The 15,020-nt window shown below is 39.2% G+C and overlaps 1 protein-coding gene across 1 annotated transcript in view; it reads left to right on the top strand.

The window, feature by feature from the left end:
* The window catches only part of LOC122916265 (SLX4 interacting protein), a 180,044-nt gene that overhangs the window by 12,730 nt on the left and 152,294 nt on the right, over positions 1-15,020 (top strand). The window contains 1 exon segment of the mRNA XM_044263454.1: positions 7,696-7,751. Coding sequence (XP_044119389.1) covers positions 7,725-7,751 — 27 coding nt within the window. The 5' untranslated portion in view covers positions 7,696-7,724.

The raw sequence follows: 15,020 nt of genomic DNA on the forward strand, positions 1-15,020 counted from the left end.
TTACCCCTTTGCCAGTACATTATTTTATTTACTGTGCACTGTAGTTTTGCTCTGTCTGGTAAATATCCTTTGTTTTTCTTCTTTTCTCTTCTCTTTACAAGTATTTTAGGCCTCTTGGCTCTCAGATTCCCTGTTCAGGATTGTGCTTAGAATTGCATTAAGTTAGAAGAGCAATTTGAGGAGGTCTTCCACATTTCTTATTAAATTTATTTCTAGGGACACCTGGGTGACTCGGTTAAGTGTCTGCCTTCATTCAGTTCAGGTCATGATCCCAGTGTCCTGGAATCGAATTCTGCATCAGGTCCCTTGCCTAGCAGGAGGCCTCCTTTCTCCCTCTGCCTGTTGCTTCCCCTGCTTATGCACTCTCTCTCTCTCACAAATAAATAAGTTAAATTAAAAAAAGGTAAATTTATTCTAAGATATTTTATATTTGTCAATGCTAGTTTAAAAGATATTTTAAAATTAACATTTTCTGCCTTTTTCAGAGAAATTGCTTTTAATGGTTTGTCATGAAGAGCATGTTTGTTACATATTTTGCAGACAGTTTTTTATGATTAAGAATTTTTTTTTTTTTTTTTAGTTTGCTTGCTTGTTTGTTTATTTATTTATTTATTTATAATATAGTAATCTCTACACCCGTGTGGGACTTGAACTCATGACCCTGAGATCAAGAGTTGCATGCTCTTCTAACTAAACCAGCCAGGTGCCCCTATGATTAAGAAATTTCTTTTCTCAGATTTCTAATGTTCTTTTTTTTTTTTCCCTACCTCTATTAAAATGATCATGTGGTTTTTATTTTCCTACTTTAATTTTTTAGTATGGTGATTTTTCTAGTGTTAAACCAACCTTGCACTCTTCTGATAAACCTTACTTGGTTCTCATGTATTGTTTAAATGTTGTTAGATTCAGATTGCTTCTTTTTGTTTAGGTTTCTTGCCTCTTTGGTCACGTGTAGAATTGGCTGTGATTTTCTTTTCCTGTACTGCCCTCATCTGGTTTTGCTCTCAGGACTTCATATAATGAGTTGTTGAGGGGGGTGGGCCGAGTTCCCTCTTCTCTTTTCTGTAGGGATTTGTAAAGTGGTATTATTTGTTCTTTGAACTGTTGTTGGATTTTGGATCACAACGATTTAGCAATAGATAGACTTGAGAATCCATCTGTGTAACATCCTTGTCCTACAGAGGCAGAAAGAATTAAATGCTGAGGCTCAAATCCAAAGGGCACAGTTCTATGACACAGCCATTTCATCATTTCAGAAACCCTAAAGTTAAGGTAACAGCCATTTTATTACCTTCACACTGAAGTCCATGCAAATCCTTGTAAGAGAGGCTAGGAAAATACCCCATTAACCCAGGAAACTGGGACCATTAGGTTTCTAGCCTTATCTAGTGTAGTTGTAGAACCTAGCGGGGAGAGGGAGCCTTGGAAGACAGGCACTCTGACAGCTTAAGGAAAGCCTAGGAGAGCGGGCAGAACCCTCACTGGCTCCACCGTTGAGTAGCAGCTCAGAGGGCCTTTAATCTGTGTATTGCCCAGTGTGCTGATAGGGGATCACTTTCTTCTGAGTATCAAAGAAATATTCACCATGGGGTATTTTTTATGAAAGTTGTAAAGATTCAATATACTTTTTGGAAAATTTCCCTAAAAACAGCAAAAATAAAATGGTCGGGTGTGTTTAATGACCCAGCTCCTATATCTGGAATATTTTTCTTTATCCAGCAGACATTTCTTGAGCACCCTCTAGTGTCAAGCAGTGCTCTGAGGGCTATTCACCTTTGAGAACCAGTTCCTACCAGGATGAATAAGAGGGCTTTTACTGTATTTGGGAGTTAGCAGACCACTTCAGTTCACCATTTAGCTCATTTCTAGTGCTTGTCCCTAATGATGTAACGAAGCAAAGGGAAGATGTCTTCGTTGTCTAAAATGTCTTCCTTTTCTAAAGGGAAAATATCTTCCTTTTCTTAAATGACCAGCAGATTTGCAGGCTCAAGGTCTATTCAGTTGACTGTCCAGATAATGTTTTTGGGCTTTATGTTGGTGGCCTTTTTTTTTTTGTTTATGAAGATATGTGCCATGTCACCTAGCACAATGGTATATTAAAGTCATTCAGACCACGTTTCCTCAAGTGTAGACTTCCTTCCTCTTTCATTAGCAGGAGAAAACCACCACTCATGTAGCTCTATTTAAAATCTTACTTTGTTGGAATCTTGTGGCTTCGTGGTGGGAATCAAGGGGGCAGGGGTTGTTGAGGGAGGGAGGGTACACATACCTTGACAGTCCAGTTAACAATCGACCTTGGCAGTTCTGCAGTGGACAGATGGTCTTAGTTTGCTCTCAGCTGAGTTGACAAGATACTTTTCTTGCCCTTGACTCTCAGCTGTGAGACCCTGGCCTGATCTGACAAGTATACTCTCTAGGGGAATAGATGACAGGACTGAAAGTAGATAGTTTGTGAGGTCTCTCTTAGTCCTAAAGTTGTGACTTTTTGAACCTTCAAACATTGTGGAAACAAATGAAAAAAATTATATACATTGAGAGGCAGAATGCCACATGATGTTAAACAATGGATTAAAAATAAGCAAAATGTAAAAATATCAAATAGGTGAAGGGAATTAAGAGAAAATACATAAGCAAAATGTACAATATAGTTCCCTTTCCCCATGTGGCCTATTTTTACATTAGTGGGCCATATTATATAAAAATATATACTATTCGGTCCTAGATTCCTACAGATCATATCTTTGAGATTGGGCTTTGATGCTACTTTTTGACGAATCCAGTCCTTTAAAAAATGCAACTACTCTTGCTTTACTGATAAAAGTAAAAAGGAAAAAAAAATGAGTGCTTTAAGAATGAATATTGGAACCTTATTGTGAGTTGAAAAATGTAACCTTCACTGTAATATGGCCCATAATCTAATGGCAGATATGGTTTGAAAGCCTTGCTGCAACCTCCCCTGTGGTCCACCTGTCCTTCAGGAAGGGAAGGACATGTGGGAAAATGAGTGTGCAATTAAAAAATAATTTGATCACATGCTTCAGCTTGGTTGGGTACTTGCTGACAAAACTCTGTCCCCCTTATCTCTGTCAGCTGGAGCACTTAAGCACCCTCCAATGAGGGATCCCCTAAATTCTTCATAGAAGTGATTCAAACCTAATTTAGTATCTTTAAGGGGATCAGTTTTGTGTTTATCAGCTCAGATAGCGTAAATATCTATCTCAAGTTTTCAGGGCAGCTTTTATTTTTATTTTATTTTTTTTAAAGATTTTATTTTTATTTATTTATTTGACAGAGAGAGATCACAGTAGACAGGCAGGCAGAGAGAGAGGAGGAAGCAGGCTCCCTGCTGAGCAGAGAGCCCGATGTGGGACTCGATCCCAGGACCCTGAGATCATGACCTGAGCCGAAGGCAGCGGCTTAACCCACTGAGACACCCAGGTGCCCCTCAGGGCAGCTTTTATAAGTGATGTTTTCAAACACATGTTCCTTATTCTCTAGGAATTTATTTTTCCACTTACACCTATTTCAAAATGGGGTTTCTTGGTGAATGTCCTCCAGAATTTTTCTAAATCATATGCACTGCATCATTCAGAGAATAGAAATGACTAATTGGAGTGATTTGGGGTTTGAATAAAGATGTTTTTGTCCATTAAAAAAAAAAAAAAGAATCAGCGGTGCCTAGGTGGCTCAGTTGGTTAAGTGTCTGACTTTGGCTTGGGTCATGATCCTGGGGTGGTGAGATCAAGCTCCGGGATGATCTGGGGTTGTGGGGCTCCGCACTCAGCAGGGACTCTGCTTCTCCCTGTGCCTCTCCCTCCCACTTGTGCTTTCTCTGTCTCTCTCTCTCAATTAAATAAATAAAATCTTTTTTAAAAAAAAAGGTAGAATCAAAGGTTATCACATTTTGAAAAAAAAAAATCATCCGATTTTAAATCATCATCATTGCCTAAGTAGTTAATACTTATCAAGGGCCTGGTGTTTACAAAGGTTGTGTAGGGGGTTTTCATATATCATTTTATTTAATCCTTTTGATAATTTTGAATTAGGTATTACTATTGTTTTTTAAATTAGTAATCTGGGACACAGAGATAAGTGCTTTTTTTGTAATGAAACTAAGCACGCTCCAATTGTACTGTGTTGTGGTAGCCACTGACCGTGGGTGTCAAACACTTGACATGTGGCCAATCCAAATTAAGATGTGCTGGAAACAGAAAATGTACACCCGATATATTTGCTTTCAAAGACTAAGGTAAAACACTAAGAATGTAAATATTTTTATAGTGATTACATGCTGAAATGGTAATGCGGTGGATTTATTAGGTTAAATAAAAATATTTATTATTGAAATTATTTTATTAAATAAAATTAAATATTAAAATTGTTAAAATTAATTTCCTCCATTTCTGTTTACGTTTTTGTTAATTGCAACTTCTAGAAAATTGAAAAGTACATCTGCGCTTACATTCTGTTTTTCTTTTGTACAGTGGTGCTCTAACATCTGTGCACACAGTTGAAATGGGCAAATAGTTCATGTACAAGGCTTGTGACTTGTGGCATCCTTTTCACCTCATTCCTTCCTCCAGGGCAGCTGTCTTCATCTTGCTCTTCATGTTGGTGCCAAGTTTAGCACTTAATAATTGGGTCCATATCACTAAATTACTTGCTGCGTTTCTGCTTTATTATTACTATTGCTGTGGCGTTTGTTACTGTTTTATATTGGTTGTAGGCTTTGCTTCTGAAACATCCCCTTAGCATTCAAGGGAGCTCTCGCTCAGTTTAACCCCATACCCCTGCCATGCAGGTTGCACAGACACACATATTCTCCATCCTTGTAATATTGCTGTAAACATGACATTGCTTAGGTCAAGATTTAGGGTTTGTTGTCATGACTATACATGCTTGCTGTGACTGAGCTATGTATGAAGTACTCTTTTTATTTTCTGCACAATTTTTGTTTATCCTGGGATCAGTAATTGCCTTGTTATTATTCAGTTGCCTAGCTTTCCGTGTTCCTGTCCTAATTCAATCTCAGATTCTCTACCAGTTGTCTAAAGTCAACTTTGCGTGCTCGCAGATACTTTTGGAGACGCATCTCTTGGAGACTCGGATACTGCTGTAGACCCCACTCATCGTTCTCTCCTGGTCTGGCCCATGATCTCATGCAGGGAGGGATCTGCTTTCACCAGATCCTAGGATTTCCTCTGCCTTTGCCGATTTTGGCCTTCCTGTTTCCTTTATCTTCCTCTTTCTTGGTTAATTTCCTCATTTTGGTGAAGTACATCTTTAGTTAAGCTTCCTGAGAAAGGATGCATGGGATTTAAATTTTTTAAGACCTTTCATGTCTAAAATGTCCCCTCCCCCTCATGTTTAAATGTAATTGGAGGTTGGAAACAATTTTCTTTAGAATTTTGAAGATACTTCTCTATTGTCTTTTAGTTTCTGGAATTGCTTTGAGCCATTTGGAGCCAAACATTCACTCACCACCCCTTCCACCTACCTCCCACTCTCTTTTTAAAATTTTTTGTTTTTTTTAATCTCCAGTGCCTGATGTTTTCCTGTGTTATATGCCCTAATATGAGATGTTTCCATCCTAACTTTCACGTATGAGCCCTTCTATGCTGTTCCTTTAATTTTTAATTTATTCTCTCTTATTTTTCATCTTTTTTATTTTCACTGAAGTTTCTGAATGACTTAACTGAACTCCAGAACTTCTGTTGTTTTTTATTTCAGCTATCATTTTAATTTGTTGTTTTCTGGAAGTTTCTAATTTTTTGTAATAGTATTTATTGCTTTATGGTTGCAATATCTCCTATCTCCCTGATAATAATGGTAGTTTCTTAAAAAATGGTTTCCTTCTCCCTGCACAGTTTCGGTTTTGGCCAAGTAGTTTCTTTGCTGTTCGTTTTATAGAGTTGCTGTTTAATAGAGTCTTTCCTTAGATGGCAGGTGATTCCTGGTTGTTCACTTGTATTTGAGAGTTGGGTATTAAAAGGGTGGAAGACAGTTCTCCATGCAGATGTGAGGCTTGTGGGTGTTTGCTTCCCTTTAGAGCCATCCATTGAGGCTGTTTCTTGGGGAATCTCTGATGTCAGTACTTATAGATCCTACCTTTTGGGTTAGTCCAATCCCTGAATAGCTTTAGTCTCCTATTTGGAGAGGCTAAGCAGGAGAGAGGGGTGTATTAGACAAGGTTTTCCAGAGACCCAGAACCAATGGAAGGTATATATAATTATTACAGGAATTGGCTCATGAAATTACAGAGATTGAGAAGTCCCATAATCCACTGTCTGCCAGCTGGGGAACAAGGAAAGCCTGTGTGTAATTCATTCTCAGTCCAAAGACCTCCTTAGGTCTGAGGGCAGGAGAGGGCAGGAGAATATGGGTGTCCCAGTTCAAACAAAGACTTTGAATTCTCCCTTCCTGTACCTTTTGTTCCATTTGGGTCCTCAGTGGATTGCATGGTAACCACCTACACTGGGAGGGCCATTGGCTTTACTGAAATGCAGCAATTCAAATGCTGATTTCTTCCAGAAACACCCTCACAGATATACCCAGAAGAAATGTTTTATTAGTTTTCTGTGCATCCCCTTAGCTCCGATAAGTTAACCCATAATATTAACCATCATAAGGGATATGTGGGTTGGGGAAGATATCAATCAATTTGTAAATGTTCCCTTAATTTTCTCTTTTTACAGTAGGGTTTGCCGTACTTTATACTGTGCCCAGTGTTTTCCAGAACAGATCCTCTGTCTTAATCTTTCTAAAAAATAATTCCGCACATTTCTGCAAGGGTGAGAGAGAGCAGTTGGTCTGGCTGAGCATATTAAAAGGGAGTAGACTCTTGAATGATACAGGTTTGAATTGTATGGGTCTACTTATACATGGATTTTTTTTCAATAAATACAATACCGTACTGGGCGCCTGCGTGGCTCAGTTAAGCATCTGCCTTCAGCTCAGGTCATGATCCCAGAATCCTGGGATCAAGCCCTGCATTAGGCTCCGTGCTCAGCGGGAAGCCTGCTTCTCCCTCTCCCTCTGCCTGTTGCTCCCCATGCCTGTGCTCTCTCTCTCTCTCTCTCAAATAAATAAAATCTTAAAAAAAAAAAAAAAACCCACAATATGGTACTATAAATGTATTAACTCTTATGATTTTTTGGTGGCAAAGGCAGAGGGAGAGTGAGAATCTTAGGCAGGCTCCATGCCCAGCGTGGAGCCCAAGGCAGGGCTCAATCTCACAACCCTGATGTCATGACCTGAGCCACAGCCAAGAGTCTGACACTTAACCAACTGAGCCACCCAGGTGCCCCAATGGTCTACCCCTTTAAATATCTGATAGAATTTATCTGAGCCTGTGATTCCCTTTGTTGGTGGTTTTTCAGTTGCTAATTCAATATTTATCTATATATTTTAATAATGTATATATATAAAAAGTAGGCTCCACTCCTGTACAGCCCAGTGTGGGGCTTGAACCCATGACCCAGAGATCAAGACCTGAGCTGAGATCAAGAGTCAGATGCTTTGTTGACTGAGCCACCCAGGGCCCCTGATACAATATATTTTTAAGACTAGTTTTAAGTAAGTCTACGTCTTGCAACTACTTACTGTTACTTGGCTATTCAGCCAAACTTTCTCGTATCTATTACCCAAATAGAGGTTTTGATATACCTACTTATAAACTTTTTTCTTCTATTAAAGGTCCATAATTACTCTGGAATCAATAAGCCATGGAATCAAAGAAATTTGCCATTAAAGTAAGTAGTGCTTAATAGTCTTTAAAATGGTTAATCATCTTCTAATATAATTGAGTTCTGTGTTCACTGACAGTTGAAGCTCTGAACTTGCTTTCTACTCTTTAAATTAATATCTTTACTGAAAACTTGAAGTAGGTTATTGAAGATTTGTATATTAAGAGTTGGGGGGGAAATAGTTCATATGGTTATAGGGGTTTCTTGCTTCAAGTCTTCTGTAAAATGCCTTTGGGTCATAGCTTGGTCCTTAATGTTAAAAACTGTCATTCTCATGTGTATGTCTGGGACATGATTTTGGATGATGACAAAGCAGATAGAAATGAAGTAGGCAGTGAATGCTGCAGGTGGGTGAATGCCAGGAGAGAGGTCTCTTGCCTGGCTGCCCTCTTTTATTTTCTTTTTGTAAGCATCTCTCCTCTGTCCCTTGGTGGCTGGGGCTGAGACCTTCTCCATTGTGGGGAGATGGGAGAACTATATGTGAAGGGTATGGGAAAGGAGAGGGGAAGAATTGATAAATAGTGACTATGAGGTGCCTAAGATGCCTTCACCTATGCTGGCTGCTGAGGACATTTTTTCTGTGCTAGTGTTATATGAAGTACATTCACAACATCAAAACAGACATATTACCATAGTTAACCAGATCAGATACTACTTAGTATTGTAGTTATATCTTATTTTTACCAAGTCCTGGCTTATTAGACGTATACCGTATTAATAAATTTCATTGCTTATCCATGTGTTCTGTAGTATTTCTTTTTATGAGAGGTTATAAGTGGTGAAATTTCATCATTTGTCTTTCTAAAAAATGTATTTTTGTCTTAAATCTGGAAGGTTGGTTATAGAAATCTAGGTTGAGCATTATTTTTGCTTGGCATTTGGAAGATGCTTTTCCATTGTTTTCTGGAATCTCTTACGGCAACTGAGAAACTTTGTAGTTACCGACTGATGTTTAAAACCACCTTTAAAATTTAGTAGCTTAAAACATAAGCCATTTTATTCTCTCTTGTGATTGTGTAGGTTACCTGGGATCATTTGGGTCATTTCTGTTTTTGATGGTGGTCGGGGCTGCAATTATCTGGGAGCCCAGTTCAGTGGAAATGTCAAAGATGACATGCTTGCATGGCTGTCACTTCACACTGGCCGTGGCTGGGGACCTCACCTGGGGCTGTTACTGTTGCCTGTCAGTTCTCATTCACATGGCTGATCTGTCTGGCTTGGGCTTCTCCTAGCATGGTGGCCGAGTTTGAGGGATGGTGTCCCCGGACAAGAGTTGCTACAGGAAAGAAGATAACTTGCCAGTTCTTTGAAGGCTTGGGCTCAGAAGTCTCACTTGGCACTCATACTACATTCTGTTGGTTAGAGCACTCAAAGGTCCCAGCCCAGGGGAAGCTGCAGCTTTTGATGTAAGAAGCAGCATGTGCCCACAGGGAAGCAAAGATTGTGGGGGCACATCTGTGGAGACTAGTAACCACAGAAGTTTCTCTCCTGCCTCACTGTGATTTCTTTCTTGGTTATCTTGGTTATCGGCTTTTTTCCTTCTAGCTGCTCTTAAAATTTTGTTTTTGGCTTTGATGTTTTTCAATTTGATTATGAAGCCTCAAGCCATAGACTTTATTTATCTGGCTTGGGATGCATGTGCATCTTTATTTGAAAGATACAAGTCTTTTTTTTCAGTTTTGGAAAATCTCAACCATGGTCTCTTCAGGTACTGTGCTTTATCGTCTCTGTTCTCTTCTTTTGGAACTCTTATACTGAGTTTTCTGGGTAGTCTCATGTAATAGTTTCTTCTGTGCTATGAGGGTGATATTAGCCTGACCGAGACCGAGCCCCGACAGGCTGTGTGCAAAGCTCTGCCAAAACTGGCAGTGGCCCAGTAGGCCAGACAGTTCTGATCAACCACAGATTTTGGACCTGAGGTGCCTCATGATGCTGGAGAGGAGACTCTTGATTTCGAAGCCATACACACTGCTGGGGCAGATTTGGCTACCATATTGCCCATCTCACAGCTGGCCACACCAGCAAGGCCTGGAACTTAGCTCCTAGATCACACCAGACAGAGGAGTTCCTCCAGCCATGAGTATCAGATTAGCAGTTAGGGAGATAGACAGCATTCTGACACATTATATGGAAGCTTGTATGTATCACATTGTTACTGTCTCTGTGCCTCTGATCACACAGGCAGTGGGCCAGTGCTTCCCGAAACATGCACCTTAAAAAGCCCCACAACTCAAACACTGGGACCCCATTCTGAATGTGTGACATCCTTCTTGCTAGATTGTCTGTGCTGGCCTAGGGTGTCATGGGCAGCGGGGGACCCGCATACCTGCTACCGATGCCAACATCATGTGCCTTCTCTGACGAATGCTCCTCAAGTAGGCTTGCATGAGTGCTGCTTGGCCATTTGCCTTTTCTTGTTTCATCCTGTGTCTCTGTGTTGCATTCAGAGTGCTGTTTATTACACATCTTCCAGTTCATTAATATCTTCTCATCTGGATTTAATTTGCTGTTTAATCTGTATTTAATCAACTCTTCAACGTGTTTATTTTTCGTGACTCTGTTTTTCAGCTGAGAATTTGTGTTTTTTTTAAATTCAAATTCTACCAGTCCTTTTTTTTTATATGCTTATCCTATTTTTAAAATATATTTCCACATCCTTTTATCTTCTTTATAATTTTAAAGTAATTTGTTTCGGGGCACCTGGGTGGCTTAGTCATTAAGCATCTGCCTTCAGCTCAGGTCATGATCCCAGGGTCCTAGGATCAAGCCCCGCATCAGGTTCCTTGCTCAGCAGGAAGCCTGCTTCTCCCTCTCCCACTCCCCCTGCTTGTGTGCCCTTTCTCTCTGTCTCTCTCTATCAAATAAATAAATAAAATCTTAATAATAGTAATAAAGTAATTTGTTTCATAGTCTTTTGTAGACTGTTCTGTTATTTCTATTATTATATACTAAGTGTGGAATAAATTGGTGATTGAAATTGCTGAATTATTGATGTGTGTAATTTTTAATTGTGTGTTCATTTTCAGTCACATCCTACACGTGCATTGTGTGCACATTCACGTGTGTGCATGTGTATGCACACACACACACACACACACACATTCTAGTGCAGTTGAGCAGTTTCAAGTTTATTTCTGCTGGAGCCACTGGCATTTCAGTGGTTTTGGACCAGGCTTCACATTAATTTCATGGCTTGGGATTCCACCACCTTGTGGGTAGTACAACTTTGCAACCTATGAAAGAGTCTGGTGTAAGGTTGGTGTTTTTAGTGTTTTCTAGGATTTTCCTTGCTGTTTTCCCTTCCCTTCCCTCCTGCTAAAGCCCTGGATGGATGGCAAGCTTCCACATCGCTTTCCTTGGATGGCAAGCAGTGATTTTTTTTCTTCTAGTTGCCATTTTCATGAAGGTCACAGTTTATCAAGAGAATGAAGGAAAAAGTTCTATGGAATAGTTCCTACTCCAAGAAATTATGGACAGACTTACCTGTATGAAATATCATAGAGTATTACAGAGATATCTATAAATCCAGTGCTTATGTGTCAAGCATTGTACAAAGAAAAGAGGCTGAAGTCTCTTACAGCTCTGGGCTTAACTGGGATGAGTTTCTTCTGACCTCTCCTTTCTCTTCTACCCCTTTTGGGCATAGGATCCTAGATCTCTGCTGTCCTCGCTCCCACATATGCTGACTGCCAGGCTCATACCTTCCAACAGGGTGATTTTTTTTTTTTTTTTGTCTCCCCTTTCCCCACTTTATTGAGATATAATTGACATATAATATTGTGTAAGGTCAGGGTACACAATGCGGTGATTTGATAACCTATGTGGTGAAATGTTTACCAGAGTAAGGTTAATACATCCTTTACTTCATGTAATTACCATGTTGTTATTTCTGTGGTGCACACATTAAAGCTTGACTCTTGTAGCACCTCCCTAGGATACAGTACAGTATTGCTAACTGTAATCGCCATGCTATATGTTAGGTCCCCAGAAGTTACTCATCTTATAACTGGAAGTTTATACCCTTTGACTGACATCTATTTTCCCTACCCCTTATCCCCTGGCAGCCACTATTCTATTCTCTTTCTGAGTTTGAAGTTTTTAGATTTCATATATTAGTGAGATCATACAGTATTTGTCTTTCTTTGACTTGTTTCACTTAGTATAATGCCCTCAAAGTCTATGCATTTGTCACAAACAGAGGATTTCCTTTTTTTTAATGGCTAAATAATACTCCATTGTGTATTTACACCACATTTTCTTTATTCATTTATCCATCAATGGACACTTAGGTTGTTTCCCTGTCTCGCCTTTTGTGAGTAATGCTGCAATGAACGTGGGGTGCACATACCTCTTTGAGATAGTGATTTCATTTTCCTTGGGTGTATACCCAGAAATGAAATGGTTAGCTCACATGGTAGTTCAGTGTTTCGTTTTTTGAGCAAGCTGCATACTATTTTCCATAGTGTCTGCCACCAGTTTACATTTCCACCAATCACGCACCAGCCAAGGTTCCCCTTTCCCCATGTCCTCACCCGCATTCCTTATCTCTGGTCTTTTTGATAGTAGCCATTCTAGCAGGGATAAGGCGATAATGGTTTTTGATTTGCAATTCCAGCAAAGCAATTATTAGTACTGTTAGGGGTTTGTTTAATTAGGAGTCTTTTCAAACAGAGAACCATCTTTTTGCTTTTTTTTTTTTTTTTCCCTGTAGTGTACTTGTTTTCTACTTTATGGATTAAAAAATTTTCTCCCTTATATTTTCTTTGAGCAAATTTGCTGTTCTCTGTCCAGTTTAAGGTGGGAGCTTAAATCATGGAATTTGAGCATTTCTTCTTTTCCAGTATATCACTTAAAGCTATAAATTTTTTCTCTTCCAATGTTTACTTCTTTAATTTTATTCGTCTTGTTTTATTAGAGACGCAGTTTATGTAGAGATTTAGTTTTTCAAATAAACATTATTTTCTAATTGTCATTGTGATTTAATTTTTTTTTTCTCCCCTCTTTGGGAGAGAGAAAGAAAGCAGAGGGAGAAGGAGAGCGAGATTCCTAAGCAGGGAGGCCAATGCAAGGGTTCATCTCACGACCTTGAGATCATGAGTTGAAGTGAAACCGAGAGTCAGATGTTTAACTTGCTGAGCCACCCAGGTGCCCCTGTGAAGCCATTTTTGATCACTGGGTTATTGAAATGTATAGTGTTTCTAAGTATTTGGAAATTTTCTAATCATTTTCTTATTTGGCATAATTCCTTTGTCTGTTTTGGAAAGTATTCCATAAACATTTGAAAAATGTGATGGTCATCAGGTACATTGAACTATATGTCATTTAGATCAGGTTTGTTAATTTTGTAATAATCTATTTTTTTTTTTACTAGTTAGTAAGTTAGTAATCTAATATTTACTAATAGTGTTTTTGTTTTCTTTGGGTACATACCCATTAGTGGAATTACTGGATCATCTGGTAATTCTATTTTTTCATTTTTTGAGGCACCTCCATACTGTTTTCCACAGTGGCTATACTGGTTGCATTCCCACCAGCAGAATACAAGGGTTCTTTCTCTTCACATGCCTGCCAACACTTGTTTCTTATGTTTTTAATTTTAGCCATGTGATAGGTACAGCAGAACAGAGACATTCTCAGAGATGCAAAATCTAAAAAAAATTTCCTTCTAAAGTACCCTATTTTAGGAAGAATGTGGTGTTCCTAAGTGAGGGAGTAAACAGAGAAGGAGTGACTTATAGGGTCTGGGAAATAGGAAATCTTGCAGGTGAGTGCCTGAGCAAATCCCATGGTGATCAACAGTGTGTCCTGCCTAGAAAGCAACCAGTCCAATTGGCACGGGACTTAAGAGTTCCATGAAAGATGTCTCCAACAGGAAATGAAAGGATGAAATACCTCATGTATTTGAAAGTGGAGAGGAGTTTTTCTTAGGTCTGTCAGAGAGTGTGGGAATGATTTAGTGATAAGAATATGGGAAACTAAACAAGAGAAAAATGAAACAACCCTTCATTTCTTGTGCAAGTTTGGACAGTAAGCATAGTACATACCCTACCTGGCTCAGTTTGGAACAGAATGTACATTTCATGTTGTGAACTCCAGATATTAGAAGGCTGGGGAAGGCAATGTGTGGGTGGTAGGTTGTAAGCATTGTCTTCATTTTCAGTAGAAAGTATGTAAAATTAAAATAATAAGAAATTGGTAGTAATAACATAGTATTTAGAAACATGATAGTAAATACCAGATCAAATAGCTGAAGTTTTCAGTGTCGCTGCTCTTGATGAGAGCTGGAGAGGGTGGTGACCGGATAGGGCAGAGGAGGTCTGTTTTTGATAAGGCATTTTAATCTGTGTGCATATATATCAGTATAATCAGTAATTAAATGAGTAAGTAAAGTTTAAAAGGAATTAATCTTAGCAAATTTTCATATAGATGCATGTACTGGATTGAAAAATACTTGATTAGAGCATGGTTTCTAAAGTCATACAGATGAAAACCAGATAGTTTGCCATTTGCATCTCAGTTGTTTATTCTGAGACTTTCCCTGGAATGGTATTAATTATCCATGCAAACAGCTTATCCTTCTTCATTTTTTAAAAAATTTTTTTAAGATTTTTTTTTTTTTTTTTAAATACTCCTTTGACAGACACAGAGAGAAAGAGAGCACAAGCAGGGAGAACTGCAGGCAGAGGCAGAGGGAGAAGCAGGCTTCCTGCTGGGCAGGGAACCAGAGGTGGGGCTTGATCCCAGGATCCTGGGATCATGACCTTAGCTGAAGGCAGGCACTTAACTGACTGAGCCGCCTAGGCGCCCCACTTATCCTTCTTCAAATGCAGAGAAGTCTTTTGACCTTCCTGCCTGTAAGAGGGCCCTTAAAAAAAAAAAAAAAAAATCCAAACCAAAAAAAGGAAAAAAAACAAAACAAAACAAAACTGCTATGTCCCTGTCCTTGAACTTTTCTTATAATTGTCTCCTGGGCCAGAATTCCAGGAAATGGCAGCAGTGAATGAGATGACAGAGTCCTTGGAACCACAGCTTTCAGGGTCTCTTGACTTCTGGGTCACTACAACTTGTGGCAGGGAGATAAGTCCTATACTTCCGTCACACCTTTCTCAGTCGGGTGTAGTGGTGACAGCCGACACATATGTCCCCAAGTTTCCTTAGTGATCTTAATTCTAGCTCTGCGCCCACCCCAATATTTTAGAATTTCCAAAATTATATACTGTTGAGGGGCCAGGGGCCAACAAATTATATCCCACAGACTAGCTGCTTATTTTTGTA

Source organism: Neovison vison, chromosome 8 (genome assembly GCF_020171115.1).
Source record: "Neovison vison isolate M4711 chromosome 8, ASM_NN_V1, whole genome shotgun sequence".
Lineage (NCBI taxonomy): Eukaryota > Metazoa > Chordata > Mammalia > Carnivora > Mustelidae > Neogale > Neogale vison.